The sequence below is a fragment of the Lutra lutra genome, chromosome 12 (genome assembly GCF_902655055.1).
Source record: "Lutra lutra chromosome 12, mLutLut1.2, whole genome shotgun sequence".
Classification (NCBI taxonomy): Eukaryota; Metazoa; Chordata; class Mammalia; order Carnivora; family Mustelidae; genus Lutra; species Lutra lutra.
The window spans coordinates 39,112,140-39,134,330 of NC_062289.1; the positions used below are offsets into that span (position 1 = coordinate 39,112,140).

The following is a 22,191-nucleotide window of genomic DNA, read 5'->3' on the forward strand; positions in this document are numbered from 1 at the left end:
ACTGCACAACTAGATGTAGAGAAAAGGCCACATTGAAGACATTAGAAAAGGTAGAGATGTGGTGGAGAGCAAAACCCCCTAGGTGTGGCCAACAGAGGGGGGCAAGTGTTGAGAAGGGTGAGAAACAGATCATCATACTGGGAAGCCTGCACAGAGAAGACAAATTCCAATAGCATTTTGCTTTTAAAAAGTAGAAGGACCAAATTTCATGAGTTCTTACAGCTGGCAGGATGTGAAGCCTGGTGCTCTAAAAATCAGTGGGCTTGGCTCAGAGAGCTTAGAGGGTAAAAGGAAGCTGAGTCCTTGCTCTTTAAGAGCTGGCACAACAAAGAGACTGAGGAGATACAGCTTAGAAGCGCAGTTTGAAAAAAAAAAAAAAAAATCTGGGGCACACCAGAAGGAGAGGTAGTTAATCTCACAGGTCCCTGAGGGACATTTCTAGGAACAAGGGAGCTGGCAGGCACCATAATGCTCCCTTGCTCTCCAGCATAATCACAGTCACCCTCAGGCACCAGTGATGCACAGACATTCACTACCTAAATTGCTTACACTGTGCCCCATCCTCTCCAGCTGTTCCTGACTCAATCCTGACCTAGCAGGCCTCTCCGCAAGAAGACCACAGCAAACTTGGCCAACATTGCCTCTCCCAACCTCCTGCAAAGGTCACAGGCACCTTGTTAAAACTGTACCCCCTGCCCATGTTTTGCAGAACAGCCACGGCCAGCCCAGTCTCAGCAGTGGTTCTGTGTCCCCTATGGGAGAAGACAGGTGCCACGTTGTTAAAAGTGTGTGCCTCTCCCATTACTTTCAAGAACAAGAGACATAGCTGACTTTCCTAACACATGGGAATAGACACAGAGTTAGGAAAAAAGACAAAGGAATATGCCTCAAATGAACAGGACAGAATCACACCAAGAGACCTAAGTGAATATGAGAAAATTAATATACCTGATTAGGGTAGTGATCAAAAAGATACTCTCTGTACTTGAGAAGAGAGTAGATAACATCAGTGAGAACACAATAAATAAAATTAATATACATAATTGAATAAATAGCAGCTAGAGGAAACAAGAATAAATTAATACCTTGGAGACAATAATGGAGAGTCATCAAGCTCAGCAAGTGAGAGAAAAAAAGGTTATGCAAAATGAGAATAGACTTAGAGAACTCAGTGACTCCATCAAGCATAGTAACCTTCATATTACAGGTTTCCCAGAAGTAGAATGAGAAAAGGGGACAGAAAATGTATTTGAAGAAATAATAGCTAGAACTTCCCTAATATGGGGAAGGAAACAGATCCCCCAACAAAATCAACCCAATGAAGTTGGAAATGGCAAGATTTCATTCTTTTTATGGATGAATAATATTCTATTGTATATCTTCTTTATCCATTAATCAGTAATGGGCACTTGGGCTGCTTCCATACCTTGGTAGTTATAAATACTACTATAAACATACTGTGTATGTATCCCTTTGAAACAGTGTTCTTGTATTCTTTGGGTAAACACCTAGTAGTATGATTGCTAGATCGTAAGTTGTATTTTTAACTTTTTAAGGATCCTCCATACTGTTTTCCACAGTGGCTGTACAGTGTGCCTTCCCACTAACAGTGCAAGTAGCTTCCTTTTTTCCATATCCTTGCCAACAGCTGTTGTATCTTGTGTTGATTTTAGCCATTCTGACAGGTGTCAGGTGCTATCTCATTGTAATTTTGATTTGCATAGGAAATAGTGGCTTTGAATAACACATTGGATTTAATGTGTTATTCAATGGATTTAAGATGGATTTAAGAGTATATTCAGAACACTTTATCCTAGAACTGCAGAACACATATGCTTTTCAGTTCTCCAGAGTAGATCACATATTAGGCCACAAAAGAAGTGTCAATAAAATAAAGATTGAAGTCGTACTGTGCATCTTTTTTGACCACAAGGTTGTGAAACTAGACAATCACCAGAAAAAAATCTAGGAAGACCACCATGGAGGTTGAATAACATGCTACTTAAAAATGAATGGGTTAACCAAGAAATGAAAGAAGAAATAATTACATGGAGACAAAGAAAATACATCTCAAAAATTTTAATAATTGCAGGAAAGTATTTCTGACAGGGGGACATTTCTAGCAATACAGGCCTACCTTACGAAGGAAGAATAATCTCAGACAACCTAACCTTACACCAAAAGTAACTAGAAAAAGACCAAACTCAATACCAGCAGAAGGATGGAAATAATAAAGATAAGTGATATGAAACTAGAAATACACTACAGCTGATCAAAAAACAAAACAAAACAAAAAAACAACCAAAAAACCCGAGCTGGTTCTTTGAAAATATCAACAAAATTGATAAGCCTCTAGGCAGCCTCATAAATTAAAAAGTGGTCTCAAAATCACAAATCAAAGAGGAGAAATAACAACCAACGCCATAGAAACACAGACAATTGTATGTGAAAATTATGAAAAGTGATATGCCAATAATTTAGACAACCTAGAAGAAATGGATACATTTCTAGAAACATATAAACTTATGCAGGAAGAAATGGAAAATTTAAACAGGGCAATTATTAGAAATAGAATTGAATCAGTAGTCAAAAAACTCCCAGCCAATGAAAGTCCAGGACCAACTGGCTTCACAGGTAAATTGTACCAATCATTTAAAGACACTTTAATGCCTAGTCGTCTCAGGCTATTACCAAAAGAGAAAAAAGAAAAAAACCTTCCAAATTCATTCAACAAAGGTAGCATTATTAGGATACCAAAACCAGATAAAGACATTACAAAAAGAGACCACCAAGCCAATATCTGATGAATATAGAGGCAAAAATCTTCAACCACATTAGCAACTGAAATCCAACAATATATTAAAAAATCACTCACCACCATCAAGTAAGATTTATTCCTCAGATACAAAGCTATTTCAATATTTGCGATTCAATCAACATGACATATCAATAAGAAAAAGGATAAAAACCTATGTTCATTTCCATAGATGCAGAAAAAGTATTTGACAAAGTACAACATCCATTTAGGATAAAAAAACTTAACAAGGTAGGTTTAGAGGGACCACACCTCAATCATAAAGGCTCTAAATGAAAAATCCTCAGTTAACATTATACTTAATGCTGAAAAACTGAATCCTAGCCATGGCAATCAAAAAGAAAAGGCATTTAACCTGGTGAGAAAAGTAAAACTTTCACTGTTAACAGATGTCACAATATAGTACATAGAAAATGCTAAAGGTTCTACAAAAAATCTGCTAGAAGTGATAACTGAATTCAGTAAATTCATAGGATACAAAATCAATGTACGGAAGGAAATACGTTGCCTTTCTATAATAAAGCAGTGGAAAGAGAAATTAAGAGAACAATGCATTTACAATTGCACCAAAATTAAAACTATAAAACATTGATGAAAGAAATTGAAGACAACACAAATGGAAAGACATTCCATGCTCATGGATTAGAAAAACAAATATTGTTGGGGCACCTGGGTGGCTCAGTGGGTTAAAGCCTCTGCCTTCGGCTCAGGTCATGATCTCAGGGTCCTGGGATCGAGCCCCGCGTCGGGCTCTCTGCTCATTGGGGAGCCTGCTTCTCCTCTCTCTCTGCCTGTCTTTTGCCTACTTGTGATCTCTGTCTGCCAAATAAAATCTTTAAAAAAACAAAAACAAATATCGTTAAATGTCTGTGCTACCCAAAACAATTGCAGAGTCAATACAATCCTTATCAAAAAACCTACAGCCTTTTTCACAGACCTAACTGTACAGAAATAACTAACATTTATTTGGAAACACAAGATCCCAAAAGCCAAAGCAATCTTAAAAAAGAAAAACAATTGGAGGCATCACAGTTCCAGACTTCAAGTTATATTACAAAGCTATAGTAAAATAATAGGTACTGGTACAGAAATAGACACGTAAATCAATGGAACCGGGTAGAAAACCCAGAAGTAAACTTGCAGTTATATGGTCAGTTACTCTTCAACAAAGGAGGCAAGAATATACAGTGGGAAAATTCTCTTCTACAAAGGGTATTGGGAAAACTGGATGGCAACATGAAAAAGAATGAAACTGGACCACAGGCTTACACTATATACAAAAATAAACTCAAATGGATTAAAGACATAAATGTGAGACCTGAAACCGGAAAAGTCTAGAAGAGAGCACAGGCAGTAATTTCTCTGACATTGGCCATAACGATGTTTTTCTAGATAAGTCTCCTGAGCCAAGGGAAAGAAAGACAAACCAGGAACAAACTGATGGTTACCAGAGGAGAGGTGGGTGGAGGGTTGGGTAAAGTAGGCTAGGGGGATTCAAGAATACATTTATCTTGATGAGCCTGAGTGATGTGTAGAAAACTGAATCATTTTATTGTACCCCTGAAATTAATATAACACTGTATGTTAACTCCACAGGAATTAAGATCTAGAGAACCTAGGGGCACCTGGGTGGCTCAGTGGATTAAAGCCTCTGCCTTCGGATCAGGTCATGAACCCAGGGTCCTGGGATCGAGCCCCACATCGGGCTCTCTGCTCAGTGAGGAGCCTGCTTCCCCCTCTCTCTCTGTCTGCCTCTCTGCCTACTTGTGATCTCTGTCAAATAAAATAAATTTAAAAAAAGATCTAGAGAACCTAATTTTAAAAAAATACAGGAATATGATGGCTAATTTTAGGTATCAGCTTCATTGGTCATAGGGTACCCAGACATTCAGCCTAGCATTATTCTGGGTTTGTCTGAATGACTAAGTAAAGGAGGAGGTTCTAATATGGGTGGGTGTCCTCCAATGAAATTAAGACCTGACCGGAGCAAAAAAAAGCTAAGTCAGAGAGAAATCCATCTGCTTGTTTGAGCTAGATAACAGTCAACTCTTGCTTTTGGACTTGAACTGAAAAATCAGCAATTTGGGGGTCTTGAGCCTACAAACTTTCAGAATAGAATTTACACAGTCACTTATCCTAGTTCTCGGGCCTTGGGACTTTGAAACTACCCCACAGCTTCCTTAATATCTAGCCTGTCAAGTGCAGATCTTGGGACTTCCCAGCCTCCATAATCATGTGAGCTAATTCCTTGTTACATATATTATACACATGTATCCGCTGTTGGTTTGGTTTCTTTGGAGAACCTTGACTAATAACAATGAGTTACATCAATTTGAATAAATCCTTAGTCTTTAACCTAAATAATCCATGAATCCTCTATTTTTACTGAGTAGTTCAGGCAAGGGTAGGATTCCAGTTAAGAATCAGCTCTCACAGGGTGCCTGGATGACTCAGTGGGTTAAGCCTCTGCCTTCGGCTCAGGTCATGATACCAAGGTCCTGGCATTGAGCCCTGTATTGAGCTCTCTGCTCACCAGGGAGCCTGCTTCCCCCTCCCCCTCTGCCTACTTGTCATCTCTCTCTCTCTGTCAAATAAATAAAATCTTAAAAAAAAAAATCAGCTCTCACATTCATCGAACCATTTAACATGCATAATTTCATTTCCCCTGCTCCAATAACCTGGCAAATGGACAAAAGTAGTAGCAGTATTCACATTTTACTTGTGAATCTCAGAGGATACATGATTTGTCCAGATTTACAGTTCACATATCTAGAGAGTTTCCGTATTAAGACTTGAACCCAGATTTTTCACATACTAGTTTTATTGTAACTATATATTTATATGTATAAAATGAGATTTCATCATTTGAAGATGAAACCTGTGTCCAAGTCCAAATTCTTTAGTAGAGTTTTACTATTTACTTGGGTTACTAACTAGTACTTTATCACAGGTACAGTTTCCATTCAATTTACCTCCTTAAAATGTCTTCAAATATTTCTGAAAATAGATTGAATACACATAAACAGCTAAGTTTTACAGCTGATGTTTTAAAATTTTAGCTTATTGGGGTTTCCTGTTAATTTTAAAATAAAATAAGATAAAAAGTATACAAAAGAATAAAACATATCTAGTTTTTCCTGAGGACATTCTGGATCTTTTTCTCATCTTTCCCCTTGTTTACTAAACTTCCAATTAATTCTTGGAAAAAGATGAAAGTTAAGGGGCCCCAGCTGTGCTAGTTAAGTATCCCACTCTCAATTTCCACTCAGGTCATGATTTCAGGGTTGTGGGATAGAGCCCTATGTGGGACTCCCTGCTCAGCGTGGACCCTGCTGGAGATTCTTTCTCCCCCTCTTCCGTTGTCTCTCCTCCCACCCAAGCCCCCCCCCTTATGCTCTAACTAAATGGGAAATACATATATACATACATACATAACACACACACTTTTAAAATAAGGAAAGGTAACAAAAAAAAATAAAAAATAAAATAAGGTAAAATTTTAATCATGAGGTTATGGTGGAGGCAGAACCCCAATAAACTAAGCAATTTATATATTTTTGGCCTCAGCTCTGAAAAATAATAGATGTTCTGGGCTTATTATTTGAGGGGGGGGACAGTATTTCCTGTTACTTGAAAAAAAGTAAACATCTATGAAAATGCAAAAACTCAAATGTAATTCATCTTACCCTCATGTAGTATGTTTGATTCATCTAGGTTAAGAAAACAGCTCTTCTCTCTACTACAGTGTTTGTGTCCTTTCCCACAAGCCCAAACTAGGCACAAAACAGGCATGCTGAGTTGTTTCCCTCATAAATTTCTAAGACTCTGCTGGAGAGTGACTGACACTGCCAGGTCTTGCAGTGTTATCAGAGTTAGGTCTCTAGAAAATGTTGAATTTGAAGCTCAACTGGAAGGGCCACACAATGAAAAAACTAAGGCTGTTTACAGAGCGGAGTGCCCTCAGTTAGCAAATCTAACCTAGAGGAAAGATTGGCCTTCTTAGTGGGGGAAACAATGGAGTCTTTTCAAATCGTGTAGAAAAGCTCTTCAACTGCAATTTTACTTTTGTTTAACAAGACACATTAAGTGAGAAAAATGAAATAAATGGATTAAGACAATGAAAAGATTAAGTACAGGAAAAACTCACTAAAAGAAAAATTTAATAAATGAATTTTTAAAAGCAGATCAAAAATGCATTTTGAAATAAAAAGTCAGCTAGATTGGTTTCAGGACAGTCATGTATGCTTTTTTGTATTGTATGAGATATCAACAATTACAGCGTAAATAATAAAAATTGCTTTCAAATCAACATGGAAGTATATTATGGAAGATCTAATTCAACCTGTAATTCCTTGTCAGTGCTTGATCTGTAGTTTTAGTAGAAAGTAGACTTATAATTTAGGGGGAGAGTAGGGGTGATTCATATACTCCTCTCTTCTCCCTTGCATAATGCCTTAAACAGCTACTTGACAGTGATAAATATCTTGCTTTTTGTGTTCTTAGTTTTCTGTAGAATATGTATCTCAGCAATTTGGTACATACTTTATGGATAAATACCCTGTTCCTTGGTAACCTAATGTTGATTAATCCGTGTTTATTAAGTAGAAAGGGATAAATTTGATGAGGTCAAGAGGAGTTAAGTACTTGACAGCACAATCTGTTAGGCTTATATTAGACCTGAATGGGTTGAAAATGGCTTGAGTTTGACAATGGCTTGTGTTTGACAAAGACTTTAGAAGAGTCAAACAGTTTTCACTGAACTGTGGCATCTGACATTCTCTCCTAATCAAAGTGGTAAGCCCCCTGAAGATGGAGTGATCCAGAACTTATATTAACACATATCTTGTGTTGTAATCCAGTATTTGTTAAAGGACAGATTCTTAGGTAGATGCATAAATTAAAAGTGGTTTCATTTTGATAGAAAAGACCCATACAAAACATAATCTTGCAGAAGTATTTAGAGGAAATGTGTGTGTGTGTGTGTGTGTGTGTGTGTGTACACACACATTCACACATGTAATAAGTAAGAAATTGGCTTTAAGGCAAAAGCTTTAAATTTCTTACCTAATAATGCAGGGAACAGTTCATAGTCACAGTTGTCTAGAAACTATGTGCCCCAACAACATAACCTTAAAATTAATAAAAAGTTAACAAAATTGCAAGAAGAAATGGGCATATCCATACACTTTTAAAACACTTCTTTCAGAGACTGATAGAAATGAAAATCACTTAGAATTGAAAATACAACAAAAATTTAATCTGGCTATATCTAGAACTTGCCCAACACACATTCTTTCATATTGACTAAGCAAATGGTGACAAAGGATTATTAATATACTGATAGCATTGTATTTAGAAATATTCATAATTAATGAAGATGAAAGCACTACACATTAAATTTTTGGGATGGAACTAAAGTAGCATCTTGGCACACACATTAGACAAAGAAAGTTAATGAGCTATTCATTTAACCCAAGAAGTTAGAAACAGAACAGAGAAAATAAATGGAGAAATTAAACAGAAAATAAAGAAGCAATAGAGACGACCAATAAAAGCAAAATCTTTGAAAGGACTTAAAGCAAGACTAGCCAAGAAAGTAAGTTTAAAATCATAAGAATGAAAGAAAAAAAGATTTTAAATATTAAAATAATACCTTTATGTTAGTGTATTTGAAAATTTAGTTAATTGACAAATATTGACTCAAAGATATTCCCTATGAATTTACAATGATTAATACATTGAATCAGTATTGTAAAAACCTAGGAATTAAAAATATAACCAGATAGTTTAACAGTTGAGTTTTACCAAAACCTTAAGGATGAAATACTCATTTTAGACAAACAGATTGAAAAGACGGGAAAAGAAATGGAAAGCAGCCCAGCACATTTTGTGGTACCATTATAATCCTATCATCAAAAGCAGTATTAAAAGGGCAAGTTCTATTATGATCACTTGTAACTGCAACTGTATGTTGAATTTAGTCGTGTGTATCTGCTATTAGCCAAGCACTGCCCTGGATGCTTTGTATGTATTAGCTAATTTAGCCAAGCTGCTAAAGAATAAGAGTTAATTTTGTTCACCCTTTGTCAGAAAAGTATGACATTATTATCAATAATATCCTTCTGTTAAACATATGATCAAAACATAAAATGAAAGTGTGCAACCAAAGTAAGTTTCTAAGTGGCTCATGTATTAGTCAAGCAGGGAAAGTGACTTCACTTACTGTAAGATAAGGAGTTTATTAAATGGTGTTCGGTTGCAGCAATTGAAGAACTGTTTTTTTTTTTTTTTTTAAGATTTTATTTATTTATCTGACAGAGAGAGATCACAAGTAGGCAGAGAGGCAGGCAGAAAGAGAGGGAAGCAGACTCCTCGCAGAGCAGAGAGCCCGATGCGGGGCTTGATCCCAGGACCCTGAGATCATGACCTGAGCCGAAGGCAGAGGCTTTAACCCACTGAGCCACCCAGGCACCCCTGAAGAACTGTTTCTAAAGAAACTTGCTTGACTAGTAGCATTATGGCAAAAACACTGCTTGAAGGGCTGAAATTAAGATATTGGGGATAATCAATTAAAAACAAGGCAACTAATTAAAAGTGGTTTTCTTTATCTCTTTGTAAGTGGAGATGTTACTAATACTGCTAGGTTTTGTTTTGTTTTTTAATAATCAGTGATGAGTTTGAAGTGATAAAAGACTTCGTGTTTATGAATAGGATAAAGTGAAACACCTTTCACTAAGAATATTTTCATTGTAAAGAACAAAATAATTCAGTAAAACCTAAAGTGGAATCGGCTCAGATGTATGAAGCAGAAAGGCTAATTTGGGCAAATTTACAAAGTTTATTAAAATATAAGTCATATGGTTACTTCCTGAACTATTTTTTGAATTAGGTGCATTGTGGAAAACCTTTGAATTGATCCTGTGATACTGTACAGCAGTGCCAGCATTAAACTTTGTTTTCATTAATTTAATTATCCTAAGTTCTGTGAGATTTTGTCAAAAATAAAATCCAAATACCCTTACTTGTCCTAAGACACAGCAGCTTGATGGCCTTGCGGGAAACATTTTCAGGTCAGAGCCAAGATTGAAATTTTTCTGAACACTAAATGGCTTTGGAAATTAGCTTATGCTACAGAATGAACAATGATTCTTGATGAATTCAATCTGAAATTACAAGATGAAACAGTTCTTATATGTGAAGTTTATGCTGTGATAAAGCCATTTTGCTGATAACATTGTTTGACTTACATGTAGTGGCTAAGCTGCTTTATAAATTCATACTGTCCAAGTTAAAACAAGAAGTTAAATCTACATTTCCACACACATTTCCTGTGGCTAAATTTGCTGAGCACATACTACAGGTTCAGCAATGTTTTTTGGACTTTATACACGTAGAAAATAAATTCCCATATCTCAAAATAGTTTTTACTGTTCAATTAAAGAACTGCCAGTTTAATCTTCAATTGGAAGTAATTAACCTGCAATCCATTGACAAGTTATTAGGTAAGTTTCTAGAAAATCCAGAAGAAGGCTATAAATGTTTTACAAATGATGAATATACTCAATTTGAAAACAACTATCTATATAAAATTCATAAAATCTCTATACAGATCCACATTAACAGATGGACATTTACAGTTGATTTTGATAACAGGGAACATGAACCTGAAACCCCAGTTAAGAAAAATGTTATCCCCCTCTAAGGAATTTCATTCTTAGTAGTAGAACTGTAATACATATTTTGTAACATATTTATCAATTGCTGAATTTTGAGTTTTGTCCACAGAAGTTTTATGACATCTTGTAACAGCAATTTTAACTTAGGTGAAGTGATACATCATTGTGGCTTTGACTTGCATTTCCCTGATGATTATGAAATACCTTTTCAGGTATTTCAGGCCACCAGTATATTGTCTTTGGAAAACTATCCATTTAGATCATCTGCCCATTTATTAATCAGACTTTTTTTTTTTGCTATTAAATTGTGTTATGCCTGTATATGTTTTGGATGTTAACCCCTTATCAGATATATGATTTTCAAATATTTTCTCCCATTTGGTAGGCTTCTTTCATTTTATCAGTGGTTTCCTTTGCTGTGCAGTGGGGTTTTTTTTTTTTTTTTGATTATTTATTTATTTATTTGAGAGAGAGACAGTGAAAGAGAGCATGAGCGAGGAGAAGGTCAGAGGGAGAAGCAGACTCCCCATGGAGCTGGGAGCCCGATGTGGGACTCGATCCTGGAACCCCGGGATCATGACCTGAGCCGAAGACAGTCGTCCAACCAACTGAGCCACCCAGGCGTCCCTGCTGTGCAGTGTTTTTTAATTTGATATAGTCCCAGATGTTTATTTTTGCCTTTGTTGCCTTTGCTTTAATGTCAAATCCAAAATATCAAAGCCAGATTGATGTCTTGGAATTTACCATCTATTTTATCTTCTAGGAGTTTATAGTTTCAGGTCTTAAAGTATTTGATCAACTTTGGGTTAATTTTTGTGTATAGCTTTAGAGGTTCAGTTTCATTTTTTTGCCTATGGCTATCTGGTTTTCCCAGCACCGTTTATAAAAGAGACTGTTCTTTCCCCATTGTGTATTCCTGACTCTTTTGTCCTAAATTAATTAACCACATACATGTAAGTATAGTACTTGGCTATCTCTGCCAATTGGTTTGTGTTTGTGTTTATGCCAATACCACACTATTTTGATTACTAAAGCTTTGGTAGCATTTTTTGAAATCAGGGAGGACGTTGCCTTCAGCTTTGGTCCTATTTCAAGATTACTTTCTCTATTTGAGGTCCTGTGTGGTTCCATATAAATTTTAGGATTGACAGTTTTAGGTCTTCCTTCCCAGTTTGGAATGCATCTATGGAGAAGACTGTATGCTTTGTATCTGTTTTTGTTCTGATTGATTTGCAGATATTGAACCATTCTTGAATCCTTGGAATAAACCCACCTGATCATGCTGTGTGATCCTATCAATATATTATTGAATTTGGCTTGCTATGTTTTGTTAAGGATTTTTGTCTATATATACATTAGGGATACTAGCTTTTAATTATCTTTTCTTATTGTATCCTTCTCTAACTACAGAAAATCAAAACATAAAACAGCAAGAAGAAAGGAACAGAGGATTTGCAAAAAGCCAGAAAACAACTTGACAAAAATGGCAATAAGTACATGCCTGTGGACAATTAACTTTAAATACAAATGCCTAAATTATCCAATCAAGAGACACAGAGGGACTGAAGGAATAAAAAATAGACCCATCTTGATACTCCCTACAAGAGACTAGCTATCAGACCTAAAGATACATACAACCTGAAAAAGAGGGGATGGAAAAATATATTCCATGCTAATAAATGGAAGCAAAAACAAAGCTGGGTAGCAATACTTAGGCAAAATAGGCCTTAAAACAAAGACTCTAATAACAAAGAAGGGCATTACACAGTGATAAAGGGATTGATCCAATAAGATGTAATAATTGTAAATACCTATGTATCTAACATAGACGCACCTAAATATTAAAAGCAAATATTAACAGACATAAAGGGAAAAATTAACAGTAATATGAAAATAGTAGGGAATTTTAACATCCTACTTATATCAACAATACATGATCCAGACAGATAATCATTTTTTAAAGTGGCTTTAAATGTTAGACCAGATGTTAGACCAGATGGGCTTGACAGATATATAGAATATTCTGTCTAAAAACAGATTCACATTGTTTTTCAAGTACATGGGACATTTTCCAGAATAGATCATATTAGGCCATGAAGTAGTCTCAATAAGTTTAAGATTGTACCAACCATCTTTTCTGACAACAGTATGAAACTGGAAATCAAGTAGAAAAAAAAAATGTGGAAAAAAAAATATGGAAGCTAAACTATATGCTACTGAACAACCAATGGCTCAACAAATAGAGGAAACTGAAAAATACCTTGAGACAATAAAAGTAGAAATTTTCTGAATGAAGCAAAAACAGTGCTAAAAGACAATGTTATAATCATACAGTGCCTAAATGAATTAGAAAAAGAACAACGAAGCTCAAGGATAGTAGAGAGAAGGAAATAATTAAGATCAGAGCAAAGTAAAAAGAATCTAGGAATAAATTTAACCAGGATGTTAAAGAACTGTACTCTGAAAACATTAAATACTGATGAAAGAAATTGAAGACAACACAAATGGTAAGGTATCCCATGCTCATGGAGTGGAAGAATTAGTGTTAAAGCATCTGCACTATCCAAAGCAATCCATAGACTTAATGCAATCCCTATCAAAAGACTGATAGCATTTTCCACAAAACTAGAACAAATGTATACTAAGATCTATAGGAAACCACAAAAGACCTCAAATACCCAAAGCCATCTCGAGAAAGAAGAACAAAGCCAGAGGTATCACAGTCCCAGATTTCAAGATATACTACAAAGCTGTAGTAATCAAAACAGAATGCTACTGGCACAAAAACACATGTAAATCAATGGACCAGGATAGAGAGGCCAGGAATAAATCCATACTTATATGGTCAATTAATCCATGATAAAGGACACAAAAATATACAGTGGGGGAAAGACAGTCCCTTCTGGATAGCTCCATTTTGTACCAAAACCAAAAACCAAGCAAACAAAAAACCTCACTTTCTCATACCATACACAAAAATAAACTCAAAATAGGTTCAAGACCTAAATGTGAGGCCTGAAACCATCAAACTCCTAGAAGAAAACATAGGCAATAATCTCTTTGACATTGGCCTCAGCAACATTTTTTTTGGACAGGTCTCCTCAGGCAAGGAAAACAAAAGCAAAAAAACAATTGGGAATACACCAAAATAAAAGGCTTTTGTGCAGCAAAGGAAACTATCAGACAAATTGAAAAGGCAGCCTACTGATTGGGAGAAGATATTTGCAAATAATATATCCAATAAGCAGTTAATCTCCAAAATATGTAAAGAACTCAACACCAAAAAGCCCCCCAAACAATCCCATTAAATAATGGGCAGAGGACCCGAATAGACATTTCTCCAAAAATGACATACAGATGGCCCACAATGCATAGGAAGATGCTCGATGGTAGGAATCATTAGGGAAATGCAAAAAAAAACCACAAGGAGGTTATCACTTCACACCTGTCAATGTCTAGACTCAAAATGACAAGAAATAACAAGTGTTGGTGAAGATATGTAGAAAAAGAAACCCTCGTGCACTGCTGGTGGGAATGTAATTTTATGTAGCCACTATGGAATATGGTATGCAGGTTCCCCAAAAAATAAAAAATAGAAATCCCATATGATCTAGCACTTCACTACTGGCTAACTACCCAAAGAAAACAAACACTCCTTTGAAAAGATATATGTACCTCTATGTTTATTGCAGCATTTTTAACAATAGCCAAGATACAGAAGCAACCAAGTGTCCATCAGTAGATGCATGGGCTGTGTGTGTGTGTGTGTAATGGACTATTACTCAACCATTAAAAAAAAACATTAAAAAAATGAGATTTGATACCATATGGATGGATCTAAAGAGTATTATGCTAAGTGAAATAAGTCAGAAAGTCAAACACCATATGATTTCACTTATTTGTGGAACCTAAAAAATGAAACAAAAGCAGAAATAGACCCATGAATACAGAGAACAAACTAATGGTAGCTAGGGGGATAAGGGATGGCAAAATGGTTGAAGGAAAAGAGAAGATACAGGCTTCCAGTTATGGAGTGACTGTCACAGGAATGAAAGGTATAGCTTACAGAATACAGTTCATGAATTTAAAATAGGTTTGTATGGTGGCAGGTGATAGCTATACTTTAGTGAAATGGCAACCTTCAGAATAGGAGAAGATAATTGCAAAGGCCCTAGCTGATAAACTGTATCTGGAATCTAAAGAATTTAATAAACTCAACATCCCCCCCCAATAATCCAGTTAACAAATGGGAAGACATGAGTAGACTTTTTCCCAAAGTTTACATACAGATGGCTAACAGATGCATGAAAAGGTGCTTAACCTCACCCATTGTGAGGGAAACACAAAATCATGATGAGCTACTACCTCACACCTGTCAGAATTGTTAAAATTTATACCATAGGAAACAACAGATGTTGGCAAGTATGCCAAGAAAGGGGAACCCTCTTACTCTGTTGGTGGGAATGGAAACTGGTGCAGGTGCTCTAGAAAACAGTATGGAGGTTCCTCAGAAACTTAAAAATAGCACCACTCTATGGTCCAACACTGCTAAATATTTATCAAAGAATACAAGAATACTGATTCATAGGGATACATGTACCCCAATGTTTATAGCAGCATTATCAACAATAGTCAAATTATGGAAAGAGTCCAAATGTCCATTGGCTGATGAATGGATAAAGAAGAGGTGGTATATATATACAATGGAATATTACTTCACCATCAAAAACAATGAAATCTTGCCATTTGATTGATGTGGGTAGAGCTAGAGGGTATTATGCTAATAAGCAAAATAAGTCAAAGAAATACCATACAGTTTCACTCATTTGTGCAATTTAAGGAACAAGACAGATAAACATAGGGGAAAGAAAAAAAAGGCAAACCATAAAATAGACTCTTAACTATAGAGGACAAATGAGGGGTTGCTATAGGGGAAGTGGGAGGGGATGGACTAAATGGGTCATGGGCTTTAAGGAGGGCACTTGTGATGAGCACTGGGTGTTACATGTATATAATGAATCAAATTCTTCTGAAACTAATATTACACCAAATGTTAAGTAGAATTTTAGTAAAAACTTGAAACAAAAGTAAGCTAGCATAGGAGTTGTTGAATCACAGTGTTGTACACCTGAAACAAACATTGTATGTCAACTATATTTTAAGAAATCCATCAAAAAATAAAGTGAATTATGGGTATACATCTTCATATAATTAGAATTTACTTATAACTTATAAATAAATAACATAAACCTGCCCCCAAACCTTAAAAATCAAAGATTGATTTTGGTGGAGCTTAATTTTTCTAACATTTTCTGTTACCATGAAATACTTCTTACTCAAATTTTCAGAATGACTATAAAGTCTGCATAATTATGGTTTTAAAACTAGTCAAGTTTTCTGATTTGCTTTAACACTTGATATTCAAATCATTTTCTCTTGAAACATCTATTGTGTCATTCTTTTTGCTTGTTTTATTAACTGGCCCCTCCTCCAGAATGCACACTTTTTAATGGCTTTGTTATTTGAACAAATCTCCAAGAATATTTTCCTTGACTTCATTAAATTTAACATCTTCATGAAATTTGACATTTTACTTTACATTGATTGTTTGTGTTAAGCTAAGCCAGTCAAGTATGACATTTTCTGAATGAGGCAGATAAGAATCCTAGTAACAGAGGTGTCTGGGTAGCTCAATCAGCTAAGAGTCTGCTTTCAGCTCAGCTCATGATCCTGGGGTCCTGGGATTGAGCCCTATGTGAGTCTTCCTGCTTAGCAGGAAGTCTGCTTCTCCCTCTCCCTCTTCCTTTCCTCCTCCCTGACCCTCATCCTTGCTCTTGCACACACACTCTCAAATAGATAAATAAAATCTTAAAAAAAAAAAAAAATACTAGTAACAAGGAAAAGGGCTGTTTGAGTAGTCACTAATTTTGTTCATTTGTGACTTTTAATTTTTTTGCTTCCCTACTTAACCTCTTGGAAGATTTGAGTAATATTCAGCAAAAAAAAATTCCTTATACTTTTAATTATACTTAATCCTGATCCTGTAGATGCAAAAGACTCCAAGATAATGGAAGTCAACTTTCTTCCAGAAAAATAACAAAGGTGTGAATGGCTTCTGTGTTACTGAGCTATCTAGAATTTGCCTGTGTTAATAATTAGAAAGAAAGTGAAAAGTATATATTAGTTTGGAAGCCTTTACCTCTGAGCCAGAGGTAGAGAATGATCTGCGAACCATGGTGTTAGAACAAAATCAGTCTTTTTATCCCAAAAAGAACTTGAGCCCTAGCCTCACCCTTTCTTAATTCCACCTAAAGACATTAACCAGCCACTTGGCTTGTCAGCAAAAACATAAAATGTTACAACTTTTAATAAAATAATGATCAACTAGACATGACATATCTACATAATTGAGGAAAGTCCTTTCTACTTTGTTTTATAAAGATTTGTACTGGTCCTGGGATACTTGAATATAAAGGGTAGAAAATCCAAATTTAAAGTTGGTTCATCCATAAACCAGAACCCATTATGTCATGATATTTTCTTAATCCATTCAGAACTTTCCAAATGCACTAGTTGCTCTTGTTTTGCTTCCATGCTTGTTCATCGATTCCTGTCTGCACGTGCAACTGCCCCATATCTCTCGCTTTCAGCTTGCTATATCAGCCTCGGGATTTTGTAAACAGCAGAACAAATGGAAACTAACTCCTGCTAGGAAATCAAGGCTTTAAGGCTGTGGCAGAGGTGGAAATAAGTCCTTCTCAAATGTCCGAGTTCTTGTGTGCTAGTCAGGTCTCTGTCCTAATTAGATTACAAGTGAAGCTGTTCCCATTTCATGAGAAATGTGCCTCCTCGCTGACAGGAGTCCTCTTCTCCCTTCGGATACAGGGTGAAAGGGGTTGGGTCTTGACCTGTTTCCATCAGGCCTCAAGGAGGAGACACAGGATAAAATAACATCCCCTGTTTCAGTTCAGGAATTGAATACTATTATATGAAAAGTTCTCTAAGAAAAATCTGTTTAAATCATTTCAAGTTAGAGAATTACTACAATTCTTGCGCATGCCTTCGGTTAATGTCCCCAGTCATATTTATTAAGGATTTTAAATGTATTACTCAATGCAAATTTTATAGTTATGGTTCTTACCTTTCATTAAGCAATTGCTATAACAATGAACACTTAAAACCTTTATAACACCTAAAAAAAGGCTTAATAATCCAAGAATCGATGCAAAGTATTTTTAAAATCTTTAATTAAGACATTTCTGTTAACTAAATTGTTTTAAAGTAAAAATGTACAAAGAAATAAAAACTTACAATAGGTTGTCAAAAAGCAGACCTATCTGATTTGGTTTAATTATGTGTAATAAACGTTTGGACACCTGAATGTTTTAGGCAAATAAATACAGAAGCAGCTTTAACAATACCTAAAGCACTGCCCCAGGTCTGGCTTCTCTGCGGAATTGTTCATACTGATCATTTACTTACTGCGCCCGCCTAAAACTAACTGCTATCTAATATTTTTAAATACTAATTTTTACTAACTTAACACATATTTTAAAATCCTAACCAACATGATAGAAGAAAAGCATTCCCCTGAAATAAAAAAAAAAAAAAAAAAATGCAATTCACATCCTTACTGTGCCACTTCAAAGCTGTTGAATTGTAACCCTGTCATTGAACTCTTCTGTCCCAAATTTCCTTTGTTCTAAATGGAAGAGTTTGTAATCTGGAGTCATTAGCATCACAATCTAGGAGGTTTCCACCTCTGAGTAGGTGGGACCTAAAATTATTTGTTAACCAAGGGTGCAAACACAAAACATTTGTAAGTCCCAGCATTTTACACTGCTGCAGTATCTGTAGAGTAGACTTAAAATCGAGTTTGCCAAAAAGCACATGTTAGGAGTAGGTCTTCTTCAGGGTCTTTCCACAGTAAGAGGTGATCGTCTGGACAAGGAGTCTGAGAATACTCAGCCACTCATTTCATATCATGTTGCTCTTTGGTATTTCAGAGAGCTGATGTATTTGATTAAAGGTATCAGTAGCTTCTCACAAAAGAGTAAGTGAATTAAGTCAACAATTTAATGGTCATATTCAAAGTACCGGAACAAAGATTGTTCATGTTAATTTTGTGATTATTTTTTCTAGGACCGACGGATCTCAGCATGAAGAGGCAGTTGGCAACTAGCTCAGGATCCTCCAGCAGTTCAAGCTCCAGACCCCAGCTGAGTCCAACTGAAATCAATGCTGTGAGACAGCTCGTTGCAGGATACCGAGAATCAGCTGCATTTTTATTGCGTTCTGCAGATGAACTGGAAAATCTTATTTTACAACAGAACTGAGTCAAATGACGATCCTATTCACTGAGGTCTAAATTTGCAGTTTCCACTAATGACATTTTGATTTCCCAGCAGAGACGCTTCTGGTCTTACTGCACAGTCTTAAGAGAAATACTTCCATTATGCCACATTGTCCTTGATCCATAAAGTGATGTGTTAAGGTGTTTCAAAGGAACTCTGACCTCTGAAGTACTTGAGATACTGTAATGTGTCGGGCCTACTGCTTTATGTTTTAGTTTCTCAGCATAAATATCTGGGGCAAAAAAAAAAAAAAAAAACCCCAAAACAAAAAAAAAAAAAAAACAAAACGCTGTATATTCTTAATTCAAGGATAAAACAGAAGAAGTTTGTGGTATAAAAAATAGTTCAAGATCCAACTGAAATATTAGTGGAATTTGCTACTGACTTACTGGACAGAAAGCTACAGTATCTGGCAAAAAAAACAAAAAAAAACAAAAAAAAACAAATTTCTTGTTGCTACAGGATATAACAACATTGAGAAGGATCTTGTATTTTAAAAAATATATATATGTAATTTTTATAAAAAGACAAAAACTTGTTTTTCATTCAAAATTGTCATTTTTACTTTGGTAACTTTTTCATAGGTCCTAAAAGAAAACTGTTTTGAGAAACTACTGTAAGTACCTTTTCCACAATCCCTTTGCCTTCTCCTCTTTCCAAATTCTTTCTACAAAAAATAACAATGCTGGAAAACAAACCCTTGCTACGTTCTTTAAATCGTCACATCAGGAACTACTTCCACAAGAAGCCTGCGTTTCTGCACTCGCGCTCGTCATGCCTCTCAACATCGCAGTTTCGCAATAGAGGTTTTCATCACAGAATGTTTTAATATTAAAGACATATCATTGAAAAAAAAAATCACACCTTGGTTCCTTACAGCTGCTCACCGTGGATTGACGCTGCTGTGTTTCGGGCACGCCTCCAGCAGCAGTTGGATGTAGATGGCTGAATGTTAAGAGGTTGCAAGTGACAATCTGAAAATTTGCACTCGTGTGTAGTTTTTCTTTCTCTCTTTCAGAAATAGTTTCCAAAAAGACCATTACCTCTCCTGATAGGATTTGTATAATTTGCAGTTCTAGGTAACAGTGATGTAAAGAACTCTCAGTGGACGCAGCTGCAGCTTTTCCATGAACTTTCCCTTCCTCTCCCCTGACTGTTTGCCCTTTCTTATTTTATAGTGTTGGATACACATGAATGGTGTTTTCTTTGTGCACTGAGGCAAGCCTATTTTTTAAATATTTAGGGAGAAGTACATCAGTTTATGCTTCTTGTACAATTATCTTTCTGTTCAGCTTTGGTTGGATTACAAATTCTTTGTGCATTCCTGAATTTGCCTTATTTTATGTATAACTTATGTCATTCAGTTTTTGATAATGAGTTTAAGGCATCAGTGAGATTTCTTATGTACTTGTTACATATAGTTTTTCAAGTAATGACTGTGATTGTGACCAAGTAATGTGCACTTTTTCTTGTAACTGTGGACATTGCTATGCTTTTTCTTCTAGTGTTTCTAGAATTACTGTTCCTGACAGTTACGTAAAACAAACAAAAAAACACATAAAAAGAACTTTTGTGATACTGTTGGTGAATATAATGTGAAAAACTTATTGAAATATGAGTATTTTGGAAATACATAGATGCACAAACATCTTTTAAGGTGTGGATTTAGAGTTTGCTTATTTAAATGAAAATTCAAAAAAATCGAGGGCTGGTATAATTTTATCTGTTTTGTTTGGTTTAATAAACAGATTTCTGTGTAAAAATAATGATTGTGAAAACTTCCAAACTTTCTGAAGGATACAATGCTTTTAGCAGTTGGCTTTGAAAATATGCAATGCCATTTTGTACCCAGCATTTAGTATGAGAAGGACGGTTAACCTTTTATCTGAGGATTATCCCAAGATCCCCTAGAGTCTCAACATTGTCTAATAAAGAATTTTTCCAAGACAGGGTAAGGGAAATTAGCAAACCAAAGATATTTCGTTTGATTATTTAAATCTGATTTAAGAATTTTTTTTTAATTTTTAATTTTTTATAAACATATTTTTATCCCCAGGGGTTCAGGTCTGTGAATTGCCAGGTTTACACACTTCACAGCACTCACCATAGCACATACCCTCCCCAGTGTCCATAACCCCAACCCCCTTCCCCCCAGCAACCCTCAGTTTGTTTTGTGAGATTAAGAGTCACTTATGGTTTGTCTCCCTCCCAATCCCATCTTGTTTCATTTACTCTTCTCCTACCCCCTTAACCCCCCATGTTGCATCTCCTCTCCCTCATATCAGGGAGATCATATGATAGTTGTCTTTCCCCGATTGACTTACTTCGCTAAGCATGATACCCTCTAGTTGCATCCATGTCGTCTCAAATGGCAAGATTTCATTTCTTTTGATGGCTGCATAGTATTCCATTGTGTATATATACCACATCTTCTTTATCCATTCATCTGTTGATGGACATCTAGGTTCTTTCCATAGTTTGGCTATTGTAGACATTGCTGCTATAAACATTTGGGTGCACATGCCCCTTCGGATCACTACGTTTGTATCTTTAGGATAAATACCCAGCAGTGCAATTGCAGGGTCATAGGGTAGTTCTATTTTCAACATTTTGAGGAACCTCCATGCTGTTTTCCAGAGTGGCTGCACCAGCTTGCATTCCCACCAACAGTGTAGGAGGGTTCCCCTTTCTCCGCATCCTCGCCAGCATCTGTCATTTCCTGACTTGTTAATTTTAGCCATTCTGACTGGTGAGGGGATATCTCATTGTGGTTTTGATTTGTATTTCCCTGATGCCGAGTGATATGGAGCACTTTTTCATGTGTCTGTTGGCCATCTGGATGTCTTCTTTGCAGAAATGTCTGTTCATGTCTTCTGCCCATTTCTTGATGGGATTATTTGTTCTTTGGGTGTTGAGTTTGCTAAGTTCTTTATAGATTTTGGACACTAGCCCTTTATCTGATATGTTATTTGCAAATATCTTCTCCCATTCTGTCATTTGTCTTTTGGTTTTGTTCACGGTTTCCTTTGCTGTGCAAAAGCTTTTGATCTTGATGAAATCCCAATAGTTCATTTTTGCCCTTGCTTCCCTTGCCTTTGCCGATATTCCTAGGAAGATGTTGCTGCGGCTGAGGTCGAAGAGGTTGCTGCCTGTGTTCTCCTCAAGGATTTTGATGGATTCCTTTCTCATATTGAGGTCCTTCATCCATTTTGAGTCTATTTTCGTGTGTGGTGTAAGGAAATGATCCAGTTTCATTTTTCTGCATGTGGCTGTCCAATTTTCCCCAACACCATTTATTGAAGAGGCTGTCTTTTTTCCATTGGACATTCTTTCCTGCTTTGTCGAA

The 22,191-nt window shown here is 36.0% G+C and overlaps 1 protein-coding gene across 15 annotated transcripts in view; it reads left to right on the plus strand.

Annotated features, from left to right (window-relative positions):
• The window catches only part of NOL4 (nucleolar protein 4), a 413,344-nt gene extending 394,252 nt beyond the window's left edge, over positions 1–19,092 (plus strand). For 14 of the 15 annotated variants that reach the window (XM_047698453.1, XM_047698439.1, XM_047698440.1 and 11 more), the window contains one exon: positions 18,634–19,092. In XM_047698453.1, coding sequence (XP_047554409.1) covers positions 18,634–18,827 — 194 coding nt within the window. In that variant the 3' untranslated portion in view covers positions 18,828–19,092. The remainder of the gene's footprint in view (positions 1–18,633) is intronic. The other variant, XR_007122029.1, reaches the window with a different exon arrangement.
• The last annotated feature ends 3,099 nt before the right edge of the window (positions 19,093–22,191 follow it).